Source organism: Drosophila melanogaster, chromosome 3R, assembly GCF_000001215.4.
Source record: "Drosophila melanogaster chromosome 3R".
NCBI lineage: Eukaryota > Metazoa > Arthropoda > Insecta > Diptera > Drosophilidae > Drosophila > Drosophila melanogaster.
The window spans coordinates 31,712,006-31,735,500 of NT_033777.3; the positions used below are offsets into that span (position 1 = coordinate 31,712,006).

General features: G+C 45.0%; 1 protein-coding gene across 8 annotated transcripts; it reads left to right on the plus strand.

Moving 5' to 3' along the window:
* Positions 1–1,861: 1,861 nt before the first annotated feature.
* On the plus strand, positions 1,862–23,387 carry ttk (tramtrack). 8 transcript variants are annotated; one of them, NM_170566.3, is made up of 5 exons: positions 1,862–2,264; positions 15,127–15,429; positions 15,617–16,249; positions 16,387–16,474; positions 20,915–23,387. In NM_170566.3, the coding sequence occupies exons 2-5, from the start codon at positions 15,286–15,288 to the stop codon at positions 22,489–22,491; spliced, it is 2,442 nt and encodes an 813-aa protein (NP_733445.1). In that variant the 5' UTR covers positions 1,862–2,264; positions 15,127–15,285; the 3' UTR covers positions 22,492–23,387. The 8 variants fall into 8 exon arrangements, with proteins under 8 accessions (NP_733445.1, NP_733447.1, NP_733444.1 ...); NM_170568.3 differs by lacking the exon at positions 20,915–23,387 and adding an exon at positions 17,627–20,763; NM_170565.2 differs by lacking the exon at positions 1,862–2,264 and adding an exon at positions 12,991–13,326.
* The last annotated feature ends 108 nt before the right edge of the window (positions 23,388–23,495 follow it).

Sequence of the window (23,495 nt, forward strand, 5' to 3'; positions counted from 1 at the left end):
CGTATTTCACGAGGCAATGCAAATTGTCTGGCTACAGAGCGGGGTTAAAAGGGGTGGGCCCTAGGCAACCGAGGGATGCATTTGGATCGCCCTGCTGAATCACTTCAGCGGTGATTCATGCCGAGAATAAACGTAATTGTCTGTGGGCTCCATCGAAATTAGTTTCCAAGCTAATGTAAGCTTGCGAAACAATAAAATGGTGTGCAAGGAAAGATCAATGGAGGGTATGGCGGGTTATGCAAGCCAATTTTTCACCAGTCGTATAACTTGCTCAAAGCTATCCCCATACTACACGCTTTCATAACAGAGGGTCCACATATGTAGATATGTTTAAAACCAAACCTAACTAACCGATTGTACTTAAAGAAAGCGATTAAGGCTTCCATTATCAGCGTATAAAGAGAGAGATAACGGCCTTCCTAGACATGTCTTATCTGTCGCCCAAGTCTGGTCCCTCAATCCTTTTCCACTATCAGCGGTGCCAAAGTCAAAGAACTCCCATATCTATGCCAGATATATAATCTTAGATGCGGGGAACTGTTGCCGTTTCCCAAGAACACGCATTGATTGACGGTCTTTCCCATGCATGCCTAATGATCCTTCAAATGGGCCCTAATAACGACCAGCCCCCCTTGGGATCGGATCAGGTAACGCCCCGTCCCGGGGGTTACCCAAAAAGCGACACGCTCCCAAGACCCATCAGGCAGTTGACCAGTGGGTTACGTGTGCCATCGTGCACAGCAAAACTAGTGTATAAAGTTTATATTATCTAAGGTAGCGATATTTTCTAAAACGTAAAGAAACAATTACGTTGCAAACAATTCTCTCAGTGCAGGGCAACCCCAGCAACAATTATTCAACTTAAAGTCGGTGCAGCGGGGAAAACATGGAATCATTTCGGTTTCAGTTAGAAGTGTGCGCGAGCGTTCTCGAAAGGGGCGCTGGGGGGCGGGGCAGTCGGTGGGAGGTTGAGCGAATAAGAGAGTCGAGCATACGAGGCACGCTTTTCCGATCAAACCAGTTTGTCGTAATAGCTGGCATTTGGAATTAGTTACTGCCGATATATTGCTGCACTTGGAATGCGCCCAGATAGAAATTCCCGCACCACGCCCCTCGGCGACGATCCTCCCCTTTGAATAGAGAGTTGACTATTTTTAGCGGGCACCAGAACTTCATTAAAATACAATCAATTTGCAAGTGCAGCGCGGAGAAAATAACAAACAAGCACCAGCCACCCACTCTCTCTTTCTCCTCTCTCTCCCCCCCCCCCTCTCTCACACTCTTCCATACTCCGGTGTTCCCAAAGAGAGCGGAGAGATGGCATTTATGCTGAGCAGGCACAAGCAGAGAGGTGAAGATGGGACTGAAGAAGAAGCAGCCGCTGTGTCGGCAGAATGAAAACGAGGACGACCAAACTGCATTGTTGTCATATTTCGTAATACGCTGATGCAGCAGAGAAGCGAAGGGGTGGTGGGCGCAGAGGTGGAGCAGCAGGTCACGGCGGTGAGAGAGAGCGAGAGCGCAGGAGACTTGTTTTCAACACCAGCTTATCAGCGGGAGAGCGCGAGAAGAAAGAGCATAAGGGCAGAGCGCCAACGCAGCGGCGAAATGGAAATGTCAAGTTGGGACTGCGCTCTCCCTCGCTCTCGCTGCCAGCAGCGGCTGCGCTGTTCTCTTAACCATTTGGAGCCCCATTCAAATGTTCGATTCTTGCCATTCCATTTCGTCCGCTCATCCGTCCACATCCACTTGCGTTTTTGGTGCCCTGCGAGCGGGAGAGCAATGTGAAACGGGAGCACTACAAATACCGCCCACTACCACTACCAATTCCCATACTCCCATATTCCATGCTATTCCCAGCTCAGTTCGTGCCGTGTGATCAAAGCTTTCGGTAAGGCTTCGGCTCGGCTTTGTGTATCCACCTTAGCGGCTCTCTGTGGTGCTCGTTCTGCCTCTCTCTCTCTCTCGGTTTTGGGGCTCAGCTCAGGGACAACAAATGCGGTAAAATGGCTTCTGCGTCGACGTCGACATCCCTGCCGTTTCAGTTCTGATTGGAGGTTCGTGCGCGGCGTTTCCTCAGCTGATTTCTTTGCCTTTTGCCTTTTCGCAACCCGCTTTCGGCTCCGTGTTCGCCTCGGTTGCCAATTACGTGTAACCAACAACAAGAGAAGAAACAGAAACAACAACAAGTACTTTCGAGTGTTGCAAGCCTTCTTCCGCCGAAGAAACCGCAAAACGGATTACCAAGAATATTTGTAAAATTGGTAAGTGGTGAGATTATCCACGAAATAGTCTTCGAAAAAGGTCAAATCATCAAGTGTTCAAATTTAAACGACAAGTTTAAGTATTCTTATTACCTTCTTAAGACTTATCTTGAATCTCAGATGAGGATTTTATTGATTAAGATTCAAAAGTTCTTTAACTGGCTTTTGTTTCTGGAGTCCGTAGTGATTTTTTTAAAGATTTGAATGTTCACTGAATTATATTTTTGGATTAGAATCTAATCACTTTAAACAGGACATCGCAGGAGTCGAAAACAATTGATGACAAAATCAGCAGTTAATAGCTTTTGGATTACAGAATTATAGCAATAAAAGCCTGACAAATTGGCCAAGGGTCGTTTTGGAAATCTAGCAGTCTTAAAAGCCTAGCAGATACATTTTCTTCTAACAATTTCCCGCTCACACGCTCAGTACATGCACCAACACACGCCTATTGGAAAGACGCTTTTGTATCCAACTTATACAGATAGTGGTACAGCCACAGATACAAATGCACACATGCCGTATACGGCACATGGGGAGTAATGCCGCCACACTAGATACCAGATACTAGATACATAGATTCGTCCGCCGCTTATTTGTCGGTCGTGCTTCAGTGATCTCTGTCATTTGCAGTTGCCCATTTCCTTTTTTATCCCCCACTTCCACATCCAGTCGTCATTCGCCCGGCGCACCCCTTTTGATCACTCTTCCAGTTCCAGTGCCTTCTGGTGGCTTCCAGTGGCTGCAACACTTGCGGTGTTTTTCTGAATGAACCAATGGAGTGAATGTGTGAATGAGTAATCCATGTACGCAACATGTTTGCACTGCACAAATTATTTGGACTCAATGTATTGATTGTGTAACTCGGCTTTACGTTTATTTAATCGCAATAACTAAAGTGAGCTACAACTCTATACGTTGGTTACTATTCTTGGGAGGAAGGAAACCTGACAACCCTGGCCAAGGGGCAACTCTACACTTGCACCTGTGCTCCACGCTAAGCCACAAATTCAATTATGCAAATCAAGATCACAGCCCAAAAAACACAATCTTCGTCTCCGATCTGCATTTGTCTTTGTATGTTATGTTTATTTGTTACTTCTGTCGTTGTTTTTAATTCGCTAACCCACTTCACACAGTGGCAGCAACAACAAAAATCGTGAATTATACTTTGTATTGGGGCGAAAAGGAAACGAATGCCCAGTCTCAGATCACACATAAATTTTGCGGTTGTTTTGTTAATGAAACGACAAGAGCAGCACTATGCGCTCTTTACTATATATTTCCCGCTCTCCGCGAAAGCTTTTCTGTTTGTTTGCCCCACACACACAAAGACACTTGTGAACACCTTGCGCTCACTTAACATTATGCTCGAATTATAACTGTTGTTTAGCCGGCGATCGAAACGGTTAAAGCAGCAATGAAAGAGGGAAAAGAGAAAGAGGATGACATGACTAACAACGCAAACGCGATCTGAACATATGCATTGTTGTTTTCGCTCGTAGAAACCCATAAAAAGTCGAAACAGTAAAAGTCCAAGCGGCGTATACGCAATATCAGCGGGGGATAGGAAAAGGCAGAACTCTCTTATCTATTCTTCTCTCACTCTCCCTTAAGTACACAGGGCAAGAAATGTTAAAACATTTTTAACAAATAATGATTGAAATAATACAGGAAATTTTTCCGGTGCATTGGTTTAGTGCACGTGACTCTTTCACAAATTCTACTTAAATGTATCTGCCATCTTGCGCCGATTTCCTGCCCCTTTTTCGTATTCAACAATTATTCGGAACCAAATTTGCACAATACATTCCTTGATTATTGTTATTTAAAATGATTTTATATTTATTTATTTCATTCGCAAGTGCCAGCTGCCATGCTAAATAAATGTCTGTTGTGCGCGGTTTCCCCGTGTATATTCATGTGGTATACCTTTTCATCCACACGATACTCCTTTTCATATTCTGGGGCTTGTGGCATTACAAGTAAATGAAATTTTTCTTGAATGCATTTCTGATTTGAATCACCTTCGCGGAGAACGCCAGGTATTTCGCTTTCGGGGTTCTGCTGCCCCGATTGCCCATCCTGATAGCATACAAGTCGCGCGTGTACCCCATATATCTCCTTTTTTAATTAGCAATCTGCACAAAAACTCCGACTACTGCAAAAACCTAAATTCAAAAGTGGAACACAAACAAAAAACGCTCAAAAGTCAGCAAAAAAATGAGGAATCAACGAAAAATACAAGAAACAGAAAAGGTCAGTGACCAAAATATGTTTTGTAACTCAGGCAGAAATCTTCGCGAAAAGAGAATGGGCCGAAAAAAGCTAAGCAAAAGACGGAAACCAGAAGGCAGCAGTGGTAACCCTCCAGATATAGTTACAGTTGCCCAAAGATCATAAATTTTTACTTACATGGATATCAAAGATTCATAATAAATTTAAAGAACAATTACCAAATAAAACCTAATGTTATTTCTTAAGGATTTCTAGTAATTTCCGGACCCCAAACACGTAGTTAGGCTTATTTCACAATTTCCGCCTGCTGGCTGAAATTAAATATTTTTTTTACCGTTTTAAGCCTTTTGCAGGCCTTACAAGCATACATACGCATGCACTATAATTCAATTAACGACGTCGACGCCGCTGCCGGCGCAGCTCAATGTCCGCGTCAAGTATACGCCCTGTGGTGCCTGAAAAACTGAAGAACTCAAAAATCACTCACCCACACAATCGGCGGTGGATGTGTTCATCTGCCAGCCGTTTCCTATTTTGCATTCTTCAACGAATGGCAGCCACAAAAGCGAATTTCAAAAAGGAGAGCGGATGGCCAGGCATTTGACTTAAGGCTGCGAACTTATAGTACGCCGCTGTGTTTGTGCGGGAAAAGGCAACATCAGCGAAAAGAAATAAACACACAGAGGTAGACAGCACACTACGAAATGCAAATGAAATGTAATTGAAAGCAGCGCTGCCAACGCCTCTGCTACCCTTAAGCTTTGCCAGGGGACGGTGTCCGTTCCGTTTGTCCGTGTGTGGGACAACCGGAGGTTGGGGATACAAGGCGGGCACAGTGGAGCTGTGTTCAAATTCCACATTGCCCTTTTTGTTTTCATAATTGGACTTACAATCAATCTTGAAGGTTGTAGCTCAAAACAAATATACATTCCTGACAGTCCTTACAGAAATTCCGTTGAAATTCCATGTTGAGCTCAAAACGATAATATGACATATAAGCGTCCAAGAAGTACTGAGATTTATCATAACTATTATGCCAAATCCTCAAAAATCCTTTTTACCCAAAATCATCGCATATGCCCCACTGTACCGCTCGCAGGGAAGCAAAGAGCACATGACAATAAGAAAAAAGCTGTGTATATTTTAATCCTCTCAAAGAGGATTTTTCGATTGCGGCCGCCGCTGTTGGGGCCATTTGCACACGACACCAGCAGCGTGCTTCCCAGGGCGAGTGAATGGGGGTGAGGTGGGGTGGTGTGGTGTGGGTGGTAGGCGGAGGAGGAGAGGAACAGGCGAACGGGGAAGACAGAAAACGAGAAGCCAGCAGAGATGTTTTCCTCGTAGCCTTCAAGGAGCGCAGACGAGGAAAGTCACCTCTAAAAAGCAAGCAGCACGCAGATATCCCCACAAAACGTCGCAGATACAAGGCACACACAAATAAAAAGCACACACAGATACTCACGCACACGGGCGGACAGTGGGCGATAAGCTTAATTGAGTGCGCAGCGGTGTGGGGGACGATGGGTGGTGGGTGGTGGGAGGAGGTAGGAGGCGCAGGAGGAAGTGGAAGTGGAGACTATGGGGATGGCATTCGCACACATACCATACCACAAAACGGACGCACACACGGCAGGAGAGCAAGGAGAACGCTATCAAAAAAATTTAAGAAATTAAAAAGTGAAATATATGGCGACGCCGACCGCGGCAGAGGCCCACGAAACGCACGAAGAGAAAGCAGCAGACTGCGTGCTTTTTCTGGGCATACCCCTTAGTGAACATCCTAGAAAGGGGATATGGGCACACTAAACAGCTATGTACGTCAAGGGTAACAAAATGTGCTGCACAGTCTATATAAATCTAATAACTTACAGGAGATTGTTGCTTTAAACAATGGTTAGTTTTAAATGTGGATATTTACCAGAAAATGTACTTACCATAATATATAATTTATAAATAACCAAAAAATGTTACCCCGCATCCTAAAAGTAATGGGCATAGCCCCGATGACTCCCCCACTTACGTATTTCTCGTCGTTTCCTTTGTTGCTTTTTTGCCCAGCCGATCAAGGCGATTCCAAACGTACGATCCTCGCGATTCGCTCTTTCTGTCCCTCATTTGAGTGCCCCATTTAGCTTTTCGATTCGATCGGTGGGCCTTTGAGGGGATATCGCCGCATGGCCGGGTGCAGCTGTTTTCAAAAGTTTCGTCAGAGGATCGCTGGCTGGATCCCACAATTGGGTCGTTTATAAATATCCGCACCGAGTTTTCTAGTTTCTACTAACGACGGCAGGAAGAACGCCCCATGCCACCAACATTTGGGGTGTATATCAACCGAAAAGAAAAGTTTCGATGCGAGACCGAAGGAGGCATCTGATTTGAGTTCACTAAAGTTTTCCCCGCGGAGAAAGCCCAAAGCAAACACATGGGCCTGTGTGATTCGTTACTTTCGAAGAATGCCGGCATTCTAATTTCGATTCTCTCTTCTTCTCCGCTGTTATCGCAGCAAAGCGAAGAAAGCTTTCTCATCGGCCATGAGTCCAAAATTCTGGCGGCTCCTAGGAAAGGGCAATCGGGCATGAATCATGGGCGGCAAGGCCTCTGCAGCTGGTGCCTTTATCAGGCGTGTCCCAACGACCAAAGTACATGCATGTGTACACACTGCTATCGTGGAGGTACTTCCTTCGTCCGTCTTATCAGCAAAACGCGGTTAAGAGAACTACAAACATACATACGCAAAGCACGCGCACTGATGAACTCACATTCTCCAGAATCGGAGGGAATCGCAGGAAATGGGCAACAAGCCCGTTCTTGGACCCTAATCGCATATCCCTCCGTTCCCCAAAATTATGCATACTAACACTGGATTCCTTTGCATACTCGTAGTTCTCCTCCCAACACTCAAAGTGCTTGCTGCTTTGCGTTTCAGAATAACGCCTTCAACACTATTAAGATTTCGCAATTATCAGCGACTTTTGAGGGGTTCTGGTGGTTGTGCGGTGGCCATGTGTAGAGCGCTGGTGGATCGTCGAGTGGCCAACCAAGTGTGTCAGTGCGAATGCTGAGCTGCGGAACTTTCCCCGTCCGGCGGTGACCCGCATTTCGAATGTCTAAATTAAGGACACCGCCATAAAAAGCTCTGCGAATGCGAGGGCAAATGACTGTGTGGGTCGAGGCGTGAAGCGGTCGCAGCAACAAAAACGCAGGCATAGATCAATAATGCTGACAGCCCTGAGGCTCTGGGGAAGGGGCTGTGGGCTGTTCAAGGGGCAGGCGGGGCTGGTGGAGTGTTGCAAGATCGTCGAGGAGAGACGCCCTTTTATGGCACTGCTGTGAGTGACTGCATTTTTTGCCTGACAAATGATAGCCGAAAACGATGTGGTAATCAACGGCCCAAACTAGTCAACTAGTTTTTGAGTCCCCCATTGGTGGTTAGGCTTTTGGAAAAGAAAAAATATTGTACGGAGAGGCAAATATTGAGTACGGAGAAAATAAAACACTAAAATCCCTAGCTACATGCTGAGCTGATCTCGTCGAGTAACTTATACATATGTGCATAGATAAATAATACATTTTTGGATAAAAAACCAGTAACTTGTTCTATTTCTGAAATAAATCAACATCCCTCTGACGATGCCCACAAATCAGTCATTGGAAGTCGCAGTTTTCCAGCTTCCACATCCCGCCGATCGACAGGGTGAGCTCACCCAACCGAGGGCAACTAGTTTTCCCCGTCCTCCCCCAAAGCCAGCCCCATCCCTTCCCTGCCGCTGCCCCTCCTCCTGCACCCCGTGTCACCAAGCTCATTTCATAGTTCATAGCCGAAGAGCAGAGCGGTTCTTTGTTGTTTTCGTTGGCGTTCACTCCTCCGCAAATGTTTGCCTTATATGATTGGAACCAGTACGGATATACACACATATCCACATATCGGATGTGTTACAGACATGTGGTTGTGTATCTTTGGGGACATGCTGTTGTTTTTGCTATTATACGCACAATGGGACAAACAGACTTTCGGTTTTAATTTTCTTACCATAATTATATGTAGTTTTCTTTCTTAAAATATGTTGTTACCATTGTGCGACCAATACTTACTCCTATTTAAATATACATAATATGGTATTATCCCATATTAAAAGCTATATAACATGTTAAAGAGGAACTTTTCTTAATTACCTAATTTTAAGACAACCCATAAAATGCAAAATTGCCGGCTAAAATCAGGTTTTAAAGAAATACATTAAACTAAATAAATGTATTTTCGAAATGTCAATAAATAAGTTTACGTATCCATCGATTTATAGATACCTTGATGAAGATAACAAACAGTGGAACAAACAATCAATATATAATGAATTGACAATCATTCTCTCTATGTTGTTATAGATATTATTGGATAGTATTTATATTACACATATTTCAACGGTTAAAAAGCTGCTAATGAAGTATCTTCAAATTTAAATGGGAACCAATTCGTTAATCCGTTGCCGACTGCACTTCCTAGGTTGTCACAAATGGCGATAAAAAAATCTCGAATGATCTCCATGGTGCTTCGCGGGGATTCCTCCATGGCGTGTCTATTATTAAATTTCTCTATGAATGAAACTATACACATACATATTTACATTCCATGTTGGTGGGTGGGTAAGTGTGTGTACAAACCTCGGTTACACTTGAATGACAATTTTGAAAACCATGGGGGGGGGGGGTTTTGACTTGGTCCAAAAACCAGAGTCCTACGATGCGAGTGTTGGTGTGGCATTGACAACGGCCCCTCGAAAGCCCCTTCTCTTCGGGGCTTACGTGCTTGGCCGCTAACCTTTTTCCAGTTTGTGTTTTCATTTTTTCCGTTTCTGTTTTTGTTATGCTTTAAGCCAAGCTTTTTCTTTTGGGTGCCTACGTGCAAAGGAATTTTACACTTGGCGAACAAAGGCGCAGAAAGCGCTAGAAACTGCCGGAGCTACAAAAACAACAACGGGACTTTATGACAGCCAAGCGTCGTCGTCGCTAGAAAACGAAGCAGGGAGAATCGCTGGGAAGAGCGAAGACGGCGCGCAAGAACGAAGACCGAAGATCGAAGAGCACAGAGCGGGGGAGAAAGGGAGCAGGAGAGTTATGAATGTAACCAAATCAGAGTAACAATCGTCCATGCATTACAAGGATATGTTTTAAAAGTTGGCTCAGTTGACCGTGAATAAAATACCATTATATATTTTGTACCTAAATTAAGTTCAAAGGAACTGCTGACCTAGGACTCAATTGTTCTCTGTGCAGAAGGAGGGGCTTGGGAGGTTTTAGTCTCCAGACGCGGCGTTCGGCGGCAGGAAGGCGTTAGGGCAGGAGGGTTGTTGGGAAGGGGTTAGGGGAACTGGCAGTCGGCACATGTGCTTGGTGCCAACCTGCGATACCTGTTCCGCCGCTGGCGTCGACGGAACACCAGAATCCGGCCACATAGCCAGCAGCTAGCAGCAGTTACTCAGTTAGTCAGTCATCAACACAGATACGCTGGCACCACTACCCACACGCCTTAACGTTAGGAGAGCTAATGTGCCTCTCTTTCTCTCTGCGGGCCAACTCAGTGGCTTTTGGTGTTTACACGGCACAAATATCGCTAGAGGAAACCAAAAAAAAAGCCAAAAGCCCCTTCGGTCTTGCATCCCCCTCGATCTCACGCACTTTGTTGGGCGAGGCTGGGGTAGGGTGAGGGGAAGGGGGAGCACGCACGCATGTAGAAATCACAGGCTCTGGTGGTTTTCGGTTGACTCGGCGGCTCAGTTAGCTGGATTTTCACACAGTTCGATGTGTTGCGGGGGCGACTATTGCGATTGTGTGTGGGCCACATGTGCCAAGTGTCACGCACACACACACTCGTTTGGGTAGTGGATATATAGTATTGTATGTCCCCCGCCAGACGAGACTTCAACCACAACAACAGCATTCAAGAAAACTAGCACCAGAAACCCACTTTAGGCCGAAGATATTGGGTAACAATTGGCAACCTCTGAGGCCCAAAGGGTCTATAAAGCCCATAAATAAACAGGTTCATTAAGAGATCAGGTGAGACAATCACCTTGTGCGGCGGAAAGACTCACCATGATGGTCGCGGATAAAGGTCGGGTGCTCTGAATGGCATGAGATATTAATTTCTATTATTTAAATTTCTCCAGATTAGCCGGGGGAGTTCGATAATCAAGAAAAGGCTTTAAATTGCTATCCAAGGACCAAGCACCTTCCAAGAAGAAAAATTATATAAAAAAGAAGTCTCTTAAGTCAGCTGTCATGGGACATGCGAGGCACAAGATTTCCATTCCTTACTGGCTGTGAAAATCCCACATTGGGAAACTCATTCGTTATAATTGCCCATCCTCACTGCCACATTTCAAACGGGTCTTCCTCCGTGCAATGTACAAATTCCGTTTTCACTCCCAACCGAATTTGAAATTTCAACATCATCATCGTGGTCTGTGGGAGAAGAAGAGGAAGCATCGTTAATTTGTGAGCCCTGTCACCGATTATACTTCCAACCTCCGCTCTCGCACACACACATGCATCTACCGCCCCACGGAACTTATTGTTGTAGCTTTACGCTGATAAAATTCAAGCAGGAGAGCATTCCCCGCTGACAACTCCCCCCACCGAAACCCCTTTTTTGGGGAGTGGGGAGAGGAAGTCATGAAGCGTAGATAGAGCGGTTTATGTGTACGTATTAGACCAGCGACTAAGTAGAACGGCAGCAACAATAGCAACCACTGCACAAAAAAGGTGCGAGTTGAGGATCAATTAGATCGCATACATACATATATGTACATATGTGTGTATACGTATATGTGTGTATATGTACATATAGGAATGATTTCAATATAATTAAGGGAAGTTACATTGTCCTAGATCATCAGCTGTCATATACTGCATATATTCTAAGCTGATGTGATCTGATGCGATGCGAGTTCAAAAAGTAACTACATACATATGTATGTGTACTTAAAACTCCGCCCTAATGGCCTATGATCCTATTTCTCACCGTGCAGCCATGCCCATACAATGGACCCATAGACCCGAGAGCCGGAGTCAGAGTTCCAGTCCCTGGCAAAGCTCCACAAAAGCCACTCAAAAGTAGAAAAAACTACACAGTCTGAAAAAATGAAATAAAAAACACCACCAACAACACGCAATAGGGCAAGGCAAACAACAACAGCGGCAGCGACGTCGACTGAGAAACAGCAACAGGAATTTACGATTCAGTGACTACCTTATTGTTGTTGTAGTTGTCTAGCCTGTGTGTGCGAGTGTGTGTGCATTTGTTGCTATTTCACCTGGGTTGGGGAGCTCTATCGTTGTGTGTGCGTGCGTCTGTGTGTGTGAGAGCCTATTAGGCGAAACGATCGTTTCCGTTGCAAGGGGCTAAGGGGTGGGGATGGTGTGTTGTTGTTGCTGCCGTTACGCCTTCAGCCAGTTAATAATAGACAACAACAACAACAGCAGCAACAAAATACCCACCAAGGTGTGTAGGATAAAAACACACGAACAAATTATAAAAGAGCGAGGGAACTGTGCTCAAAGCTCGTTGCTTAGGATCCGATCCCCAATGGCTGTTGAGTCAATCCACTTGTAGAATTTACAGCCCGCTTACGTAATCCCTCTCCTAAAAAAAAAAACCTCAGAAAAACGCTCCTGCCAACCAGCCAGCACAAAGCCATGCAGTGAAACACCCATTAATTTTGTTGTTGTGAATAATTACATATTTTTATGATCCTCGTCATATTTTTTGTGAAGTGCCTTTTTGAGCCAAACTTTGTTATTTCGATTTATGTTGTGAATGTTTTACAAATGTCTAAGGTTTGTAAAAAAAAAGATTCAACATTTAAACTTCAGTCAATTTATTTGAGTATCCACTGTACATCCCACCACGCCTTCTTTACTGGCTCTCGCTTTTCCACATGCTTTCCGATATTTCAGAGGTCCGGAAAACCCCAGCAAAGCTGCAGCCCAACCCCAAATGGTTTCAATAAAGAGCCCAGCCCAGAAGTTGCCCTTACAACAACAAAACCTACAATGCACTTCTACAGCGGCGGGAAAATGCGGGGGATACAACAAATCATCAACTGTTGCACACCCGAACCGTTGCTGCTGTTGTTGTTGTCGGTGGCTTCCTAGCTTTTTTTCAGCGTGTTTTTCTTTTTAACCCCGTTTTGCTGGAAATTAAAAATTCAAAAAGTCAAAGGCGCAAGCTAGAGAGCAACAGCAGCTCTCTTGCTCTAGCGTTCGGGCTCTCTCATTTTTGGAGACTTGGGGACCAAGCGAAAAGTCTCCACGAACCGCAGCCCTATTGCCTGTTTGTGTGCGTGTGTGTGTGAGCAAGAGCGTTCCTTTCGAGAGAGGAGGATTTGCCGAGTTGTGTGTGCACGAAGTAGAAGAAGCAGCGCTGGCAGCGACGCCGACTGCGCTGCCTTGGCGCTCGGGAACTTGGAGCCCAGTTGCCGATCGGATCGCCAGAGGATCGCCGCTCACTCAGTGTATTGGTGTCAAGCAAGACGGACGAAATATTGCCGACGACGCGCCGCTGCCAGAAAGAGAGTTTCTTCCGCTCACGCGCGCCCCCCTCTCTACATATACATATGTTTCTTGCTCTCGCGCTGAGTTGTGAAAATTTCCACAAGTTAAAATTAAATGAAAAAAGTGCAAAGGAAGCAGGCGAAATAGCGAATAGTAATTTCGGTTTAACAACTGCGGGCAGTGCACTAGTAACCCTTTAAATGTGATGAAAGAGTGGAGAAACTATTGGTGTTTCCAACGAATAAGTTTAAACTTCTAATACAAACTGAATAAGGTGCTTATAATGTTTATTTAACATACATATAGTGATAGTTTCAGAAGAACATAAATTCAAACTTAAAATACAATACGTACAAATATGTAATCGTATACAAAACAGTGACGAGGAGCGAAAATGGAAGGCTGTATAGTAATTTAGGACCTTGTATATGCGATATCTGCGATATAATCCCCCCAACCGAAGAATCCGCTCTGTCTCGCTCGCTCAGTATATCCGTCTCCTTTTAAAGGCGTACACGTACCCAAAGGGGGTGTAAAGCAGAGCGTATGTGTCCGTGTCCCCTGTAAAGTGATCTCTCCGCAGGCAACCGCCCACCCCTAAAACATCCGCTCTTATCAGGCGCAGTGTGCGTGCGTGTATGTGTGCGCCTGGGGAGGGGGTGTGAGTGAGCAGCGGATGTCGGCAGAGCAGTCGGCTTCCTGCGTCGAGGACTTTGACTTGTTCAGTCTCTCGCCAGTCTTTCTCGAGTGAGGACGTGTCAACTAAAATTGATCCTCTCTCCCGCACTCGCTCTTACTTTATTTCACACACAACGGTAAAAAAAATAAAAAAATAAAAAAACTCAACAACTAGTGGCAGAAAAACAATACAATTCCATTTAAAAGCCAGACATAAGTGAGAAATACACATACATATTAGTGCGATCGCGCAGGCGAAAAAAGCTTTTCCCGCTAAGCTTTTCTAGTAACTGTTTGGCGGTGCCAGTGTGTGTTTGTGTGTGTGCTGATCTCTCCCGCTCTCTCCCCACATCGAATGGTTTCTCAATTGATTTGAACAAGTGCATAAAAACAATAACAAATGCAAACAAACGAAGAGTGCAAAGCATAGACAGCAAAATAGAAGCGTGGAAAACATAAAGCAATCTAAAGAAACCACATGCATGTGTATGGGTGCCAGGAAGACGAAATGGGAATTTCGTGGGCGAGTGGGAATGATTTTCAATTAAGTGTACAAAGCAACTGAAACTGCCGTAGCGATAAGATAAGACCGGCTGCGGCAAATATTTAGCAAGTGGAGGAAGCAAGAGGAAGCGTGGTTTCAAGACAAGGATTTTTTTGTTGGAATTGCGATCACCGAAAGTGAGATAACGGGGACACGAAAAAAAGCGCCACGAATATTCCATTCCGTGACTTTCCTCTGATGGAATTAAGGCTGGTGCGTGTATGTGTGTGTTTGTGTCGTGATCGCTCCAGTTTCCAGTTGGCAGGCCTGTAAAGTTTTCCAGTCAACCTCGTCCATTTGTTTCTCTCCTAATTCCACACCCTTTGGCAAGTTTCCAAGTCATTCACGCTGTTGCTGTCATTCCAGTCGCGGGCTCTCTGTCCCACACACGCACACATTCATGCATATACGCACACAGCCGTTGCAGTGCGTGTGCGTGGCTTTGTCGATGTTTCTTTTGCCTGTCTCCCCATTTGAAACACATTTGAAATTTCCTCATTTACTTTTCCTCATCGGGGCCTGCATAATGTGCTCGTCTCTGACCCTTTGGGGTCGACTCTTAAATTAAACTCAATTGAAAGTCGACAGCGCGCCAGCAGAGCTATTTCCAGCTGCAGGACTCTGCGGTTTGCGTTGGGAAAAGGCGAAAGTACACAAAATGCTGAGGCCAAGAATTTAACTTGGATAATAAGTTTAGACCCCTTGATTTCAAACCACAGTTTAGTTATTTTGTAATGTTTCCCTCGAAAAAAAAATAGGAACACTGTTGATGTACATAAATATGTACAGAAAGTCTCTATTTTTTAATACTTAAAGGCGTACATTTAACCTTTGGATTTTCCTTGATCGCAGCACGCCCTGGAATATATGTTTTAGCAGCTGTCAGGCCCCAAGGAGTAAGAATCCGAACCCAGGACAACGAAAGGACCTTTGATGCCCCACTTGCATGAGGACATAGATCGCGATCGCACACACTCGGACATCGCTTAGTGACGCAACCACAGCCTCCCAATGAAGATGGCATCTCAACGCTTCTGCCTGCGGTGGAACAACCACCAGAGCAACCTTCTGTCCGTCTTCGACCAGCTGTTGCACGCAGAAACCTTCACAGATGTGACGCTGGCCGTCGAGGGGCAACACCTGAAGGCACACAAGGTGAGTGGATGTAGCTGTATAATTAATAGTGCCGAAATAAAAAAATAATTTTCCAAAAAGACTAATTTAATTTTAAACAATAAAATAAAATTCATTAATTATCAAAAAGCAATGTAAGATTTAGATAGAAACCTATTTTTTTTATTATCATTACTTTACTTTAACTAAGCTTATTGATTCATCACAGATGGTGCTATCCGCCTGCAGTCCCTACTTTAATACCCTCTTTGTAAGTCATCCGGAAAAGCATCCGATTGTCATACTTAAGGATGTGCCCTACTCGGACATGAAGTCGTTGCTAGACTTTATGTACAGGGGCGAGGTCTCAGTGGACCAGGAGCGACTCACTGCATTCCTGCGCGTGGCCGAGAGCCTGCGCATCAAGGGCCTCACCGAGGTCAACGACGACAAGCCCTCGCCGGCAGCAGCAGCTGCAGGAGCGGGTGCGACGGGCTCTGAGAGCACAGCCACTACACCCCAGCTGCAGCGCATCCAACCGTATTTGGTGCCCCAGCGGAATCGCTCGCAGGCCGGCGGTCTGCTGGCCAGTGCCGCCAATGCCGGAAATACACCCACCCTGCCGGTGCAGCCATCGCTGCTCAGCTCGGCCCTGATGCCCAAGCGAAAGAGGGGCAGACCCCGGAAGCTATCTGGCAGCTCGAATGGCACGGGGAACGACTACGACGACTTTGATCGCGAGAACATGATGAACGACTCCTCCGACCTGGGCAACGGCAAAATGTGCAACGAGTCCTACTCCGGCAATGACGATGGCTCCGACGACAATCAGCCGAACGCAGGACACACGGATGATCTAAATGTAAGTCTGGTTTTAAAAATTTCTAAAAGGTGGTGGCAAAAGAAGCACCGATGCACTGCAACTACATTTCGAAGTTCGAAGCGTTCGCTAAAAATATTTCGTGTAACTAATTCATTTTCCATAATTCCCACCCGCAGGAAAGTCGCGATTCTCTGCCCTCGAAACGATCAAAGAACTCCAAGGATCACCGCGTGGTGAGCCATCATGAAGACAACAGCACTTCCGGTGAGTCCTCTTTACCAATACATTCCCGCATAGACAGCGCGAAGCATTACCTAGTTCTAAGATCATTTGCCTAGTCCTAAGACAATGCACCATCAACCATTATTAAGTCGACTCTCATGTGCACCCTGCAAAGACATATACCGAAATCCAACTGAATCCAATACAGAGCCAGGCTGAAGTCACATAACCACATTCGACCAATCTCATCTGCGAATATCGGAAAAGCTAAAAGGGATTTTACGCATTTCAAGTAGTAGAAATCTAATAGCAAAAACTCGCGTCGGTTTCTCCCCCGCTTAGTGAAAATGTTAATGTAAATGTTAAAGAAAATGTGCGAAAATAATACGAAAATTGTTAAGTGAATTCGCAACGCTCGAGGTATCTTCCGTCCGTCGGCAGGTGAGTGTCCCCAACAACCAGCTAATGCAGTTGATGCCCAAGAAATGCAAATCCACCAGCTGACGAAGAGATTATTGTGAAGTTGAGAATCGGGTTGAGCTCACAGGGATTCATGGCCGACGTGATAAGAATGATCAAGAAACATTTAGCTAAAAAATTGTCCAAATTTACCGCGCCTCCAAATGTCAAGAGTAGCAAGATAACTCCAGAAACTGAAACAAATTCGCCACCTCTCATGACCATCACTCACAACGAAATGCTGATACCTGTTGTCCATTTCCGATCATCTCCTCGAAACAATGCAAAAATTAACAAACAACAACAGGAATATGATCAACTGAAAACTGTCAATGAAAACAGCAAAAAAAAAAAAAAACTTTCGAACACGCAACGCGTTGAAAATGGCTTGAAATCCCTATAGCTTTTCCGATCCGATTTGAAACTCTTTCTCTCACTCGCTCGCGCCATGTGTTTTGCCTTTCTCTCGCATACATCCTGCACACACAAATCTACACCCATATCACATCATACTATACTATACTTATACGCCAAACATTTGTAAACTTATTTATGAGTGCAGATTCATAGACATTAAAAGAGATTTGCATTACCAAATGAATATTTAATTCATATTGGTCTTTACACTTTACACTTTGAAGTAATAAGATCAAAAACTTGCAGATGATTGTGGCGTATAAAAGTAGTATCGGCCAGTGAAAGTATAGAGTTAACCTATATTTTTACAATTTTTAGACGGAAACGACAGCGATGGCGAAGGTCTGGACACATCATATATGGAACCTCAACTTATGCTGGACGAATATGACGAGCCCGTAGAGTTCAAGTACAACCCGCTCACCGACAACAGCTCACCCACGCAGGACCACACGGATGGTAGTCACCTCAACGAGCAGGCGCGCCAACAAGCCTTCCTCATCGCTGCCCAGAGAAAACACCAGGTGGAAACAGCAGCAGCGGCGGCGGCCAGCGGAATCAAACTTAACATTATCGGAATGGCGGCTGGTGGAGCGCAGGTGAAAAGCATGGTCAGCATACCCAAACTAACGCCCATTGGCAAGGTCAACGCCGCCTCCACGCCATTGGTCTCGCCTGCCGGCTCCTTTTCCACAGCCACGGTCAAGCCGCGCGTCCAGAAGCGGCCCAAACTGGGCAAACAGAACGGCGATGTAAAACCGGCTGTGTTTAGCAGCCAGGAATACCTCGACATTTACAACAGCAACGATGGATTCAAGTTGAAGGCTGCTGGTCTGAGCGGAAGCACGCCGAACCTGAGTGCTGGATTAGGAACTCCCTCTGTCAAAACCAAGCTGAATCTTAGCAGCAACGTTGGCGAGGGCGAGGCGGAGGGCTCAGTGAGGGACTACTGCACCAAAGAGGGCGAGCATACGTACCGATGCAAAGTCTGCTCCCGCGTCTACACGCACATTAGTAACTTCTGCCGTCACTATGTTACCTCCCACAAGCGAAATGTGAAAGTGTACCCCTGTCCCTTCTGCTTCAAAGAGTTTACGCGCAAGGACAATATGACGGCGCACGTGAAAATCATCCACAAGATCGAAAATCCCTCGACGGCGTTGGCCACAGTCGCGGCAGCGAATCTAGCAGGCCAGCCACTGGGAGTTTCGGGAGCCTCGACGCCTCCGCCGCCGGATCTGAGTGGTCAGAACTCAAATCAGTCGCTGCCAGCCACCAGCAATGCGCTATCCACCTCCTCCTCGTCGTCGACGTCCTCGTCCAGCGGATCCCTGGGTCCGTTGACGACCTCCGCACCGCCAGCACCAGCAGCTGCGGCGCAGTAATCTCTGGGCACCTCACACCAAGCCCAAAAAAGCACACACTCAAAGAAATAGTGAGGTTGAGGCACTCGCGAACGATTGGAGGAAGCATGTTGCAGCGCCAGGCGCTCTTCGGGATTTAGTTGTTGTTGGGGAGGGGAGTTAAAGTAAACTTTTTGTTGATTTTGTTTTTAGTTTTTTACTTGGCTTCGATGGAGCTGCAGAAATCTCCAAGCCAGCAGACGTTTTTATGTTGTGCAATTTACCTTTTCAGTTACAATTACACTTATTTTCTAAACCCCCTTTCAAAGACCCGATCAGAACGGAAAGCTAATCTAATCCTAGCAACTACCCTTAAGATTTACGATTATTATTTATCCCCGATCGCCGACAACGTGTCGATCGTTTTTTATTAGCGCGTAGTCAAAGACCGAAAATCAAGTAGTTGCTTTGGCTGACACTTTACAAACCCATCCACTAGGGGTTGCCTTTTTATTGGACACCAGAGCGGCCTTATATGCGAAGTGTATCCGGGCAAGAGTTACACTAAAAACCGAAACTAAACCTGCACTTTTAGATAATTAAACTATATATACACGCGGATATGTTATACATAATGATATAAATAATATATATAAACATTGAATGGTATGTCTAGCTGTAGTTCTATTAATTAATTTATCAATATCACTATGTTCGATATGCTAATGTTAATTCTATAAAATTATTACAAGCCGAAATCTGAAAACAGAAGCAGGATAATCAATGTAATGTTAATCTTGCGAGAGGGAGCGCAGATCTACCTTGTTGCCTTCAAATGAAGCTAGTTAAAAGTTAATCCCGGGTCTGGGTCAAGGTCGTTGGGCACCCAGCACCACACCCAGAATACCCAGCACGTCCACACCCTCAAAAACCAACCCGGTCACCGGTCACCCACACCGTTCCCCGTAACATCCGAGACCCGGCGAAAGATTGAAAATGTTTCGTCGGGATCGTTGATAAAGTGTAACTACAGATAGTAACAGCAACCATAGTTGTAATGATATAACGCTAATATTAATGAGCATAAAGTAAACCTAATTTATCTATCAAACGATTTATGTTGTATATCGGAGGCTTAAATTATCGCCAAAGAAAATGAAAATCAAAAACAAAAACAAAAGCAAAAGCAAAACAAAATGCAGTTGAAATCCAACAGTAACAACAGAGCAGTCGCAGCAGACCACAAAATATTGTTGTTAATGCGAAACGATCTCCAAACAAAATAAAGAACTTGAAAAGTAGACAACAAGTAATTCCTCAGTCAAGTAAAACGTTCAAATTTGTTGCAATTCGAGAACTAAGAGAAAACTACGAAAAAGATTCAGAAAATTACAACTGCAAAAAACGTACAGAAAACCAATTGAAACAAAATTAAGCGCAATCAAATAATAAACAAGCTGCGTACGCTAACTTATTAAATAATTTTGTTTTTAATTCTTTATTTAGTGGTAGCTAGTGCAATTTAGTTAGTAAGCCGCCGTCTCCCAAACACCGACTAACCAATATCGCAAATATATATTTCCACCCAATCGAACCAATCTTCCAAACATCTCTTTTGGCGTTAATTTTAAACAATCAATCAAACAGGTCATGCATATTTATTTGTATGTGTTTGTTTGTACTATATTTTACTTTATTTTTAGTCTACTTTTTTATATGAATACATTTACATATATTTTTGCATTCAACAACTATAAACCTTCAGCAATTTTCTCGCTTTCAAACAAAAATGTCCAAACTCGAAACCTGAACGAGGAATATAGCTACATATATAGAGTCATGCTTTGATGCCCAAAGAAAATGAAAGATAAGAATCGTAATGCAAGGCAAACTTCCATGTGAAAATGAGAAAATTGTCTGGAAATTGTTGGTAACATGGTTTCCGTTTAAATTAGCTAATTACGAAACACACTTTACGATATATCATACGATACGTTAAACATAATTACTAAATAGTGAATCACACGCAATATTAATCAAGCAGATCCTTTATATTATCGTTTAAAACTGACCAACAGAAGAAAAATAAAATACACAATGCAAAAAACACTCAAAACAAAATCAGTTCTGAAACACAAAATTGATTGTTTTAATTCATTTGTTTGGGATTGGGCAAATTCCAGTCAAGGAGCTGCTTTCCTATTTAAACTGTCTTTAATGGGTCCGGAAATATAATTCATATTTTAAATATCTTTGATTACAGTTACTCCTACTAAGGCCACTCCAGAGCTCTCCCAGCGGCTCTTCGGCTCCTCTTCGACGACAATCTCAGCAACGGCTCCAGGCGGCAGCAGCACTGGTCCTTCGGAAACGATTTCCCTGCTGGAGATCAGCGATGAAAGGGAGTCCGCCCCGGTTCACCTGCCTACTATTTTGGGCCTGAAGATACGCGCCATTAACACTACGACGCCTGCGCAGCAAGGATCCCCCCAGACGCCTACGAAATCCAAGCCGAAGATACGGCAGGCGACAGGAAGCAATAACAGCAACTCTCTGCTCAAGCAACAGCTGCGAGGTGGAGCCAAGGATCCTGAGGTGCCGCCTGCCACCAGGATCACGGGGGCAGTGACCCCCAATGCTGCCCTTAATGCCGAGGAACAGTCCAAGGAGATGCCGAAGAAAAACCAGGACGAGGTCAACGCCTGCATTGGTCTGCACTCGCTGGCAAATGCCGCCGAGCAGCAGGCTGCTCAGGTGGCCAGCACTGGGAACCTGCACCACCAGCTACTGCTTCACATGGCAGCAAACAACTCCATGCTGAACACCACCGATTACTACCAACAGCAGCAGCAGGAGTCTCCCTCGAGTGCTGGCCAGTTTATGGATGACGACCTGGAGCTGCTGTCTCTTAATGATCAGCAGGATAAAAGCGATGAACCCGATCATGAAATGGTCACGCTGGCTGATGAGAACGCTGGTTTGCCTGGTTACCAGGGCAACGAGGCGGAAGCCACACCTGCGCAGGAAGATTCGCCTGCTGCGGAGACAGCAACGGCACCACCACCCGCGCCTAGAAGTGGAAAGAAGGGAGCTAAGCGTCCGATTCAACGGCGGAGAGTTCGACGCAAGGCCCAGTCGACGCTGGATGATCAAGCGGAACACCTGACAGAGATGTCCGTGCGGGGGCTGGATCTCTTCCGGTATGCGAGCGTCGTGGAGGGCGTCTACCGCTGTACCGAGTGCGCCAAGGAGAACATGCAGAAGACATTCAAGAACAAGTACAGCTTCCAACGTCACGCCTTTCTCTACCACGAGGGCAAGCATCGCAAGGTGTTCCCATGTCCCGTGTGCTCCAAAGAGTTCTCGCGACCAGATAAAATGAAGAACCACCTCAAGATGACACACGAGAACTTTACGCCGCCGAAGGACATTGGCGCCTTCAGCCCCCTGAAATACTTGATCAGTGCAGCGGCTGCAGGGGATATGCACGCTACGATCTACCAGCAACAGCAAGATCATTACCACCGCCAGTTGGCCGAGCAACTGGAGCAGCAAAACGCCTCCTTTGACAGCCGGGACAGTTCGCTTATCCTGCCCGACGTGAAGATGGAGCATGCGGAAGACCAGGATGCGGAACAGGAGGCGGAACTGAGCGATGGTGGCTATGACGCCTCCAATCCAGCAGCAGCAGCAGCCGCCATGTTGAGCCTGCAACAAGACGTAATCATCAAGGATGAGATACAGATCTCTCCGTCGCCCTCGCCCACCCCGCCCGCTTCCTGCGCTGTGGCGGAGGGCAAGTCCTTGGCTTTGGCCTCTACCGCACAAACCGCAACGTAAAGACTTTGAAGGACCAGAGTTACGGAAGGACTACGAACGCACAACAACGTTTACCTTAAGCAGCGAGCTCTGAACTGTAGAATACATCATAGCAACATAAGCAATCGTGGCACTCAAACGCAACACACCAGACTCAAAACGATTTTTAGTTAATGTAAACCCGTAAGCAATATTAATTCTAACACTTGCTCCGTCCAGAACGCCTTTTTTAAGCAACACTAGTATTTAATTTACCTAGGACATAAGTTTTGCCCAATTGAGCAACGCAATTGAGCAGTTCAGTGAACTTTAATGACTTTCGGCTTTAATTATAAACAATTCGACTGGCCGCTTACTGGATCCGCACACGATCCGTAAGGCAAGCAACTTTAGAACTTTTCATTTCTCTTTGTGATTTTGTTAAACCTTTTTATATAGACCTTTGTTTTTTATTTTTTGTTGTACATAGCTATATTTTGTTTAATACTCAAAGTCCGTAGTATAATTTTGTTCATTTCCTTGGCAACAAGTTGGAATCAAATGTATTGGCTAATTGTGCAATCTTCAAAACGTGTTGGTGGCTTCGGAGGAACGCGACAACGCTGTTCTGCGGCCCCACGAAATGTTGTAAACTTAATTAACTACTAAGGCCACTTAACTAGGATCTAGGTGTAGTCATAAGGCATTGGATCAATGTTCCAGCGTACAACAAAACGGACTTCCAGTGAAGAGACAACTGATATTTATACGGAATCCCAATCTGGTATTATGTATTATGATTTTTACAGTTTACTTAACGCAACAAATACGACTTAAGACTTGTGCGCTCAATGACTAGAAATTATAGTTGCGATTTTAGGATAACTATTCATGGAAAAACCACAAACGAGTTTTTAATAAAGAAAATTTTACTGATTAATTATTTTTAAAAGCGTTTGAAACATATTTCATTAATTCTGATAAAATCACAAATCGATACACTTAAAAACCCCCACAGCCAATCACAATAATTGAATAATGAACGT

Excerpts from the sequence above, each read along its gene's own strand:
- ttk (NM_170566.3), top strand. The coding sequence starts at position 15,286 with ATGAAGATGGCATCTCAACGCTTCTGCCTGCGGTGGAACAACCACCAG. Across the intron at positions 15,430-15,616 it reads AACACCTGAAGGCACACAAG|ATGGTGCTATCCGCCTGCAG; the intron begins GTGAGTGGATGT and ends GATTCATCACAG. Across the intron at positions 16,475-20,914 it reads TGAAGACAACAGCACTTCCG|TTACTCCTACTAAGGCCACT; the intron begins GTGAGTCCTCTT and ends CTTTGATTACAG.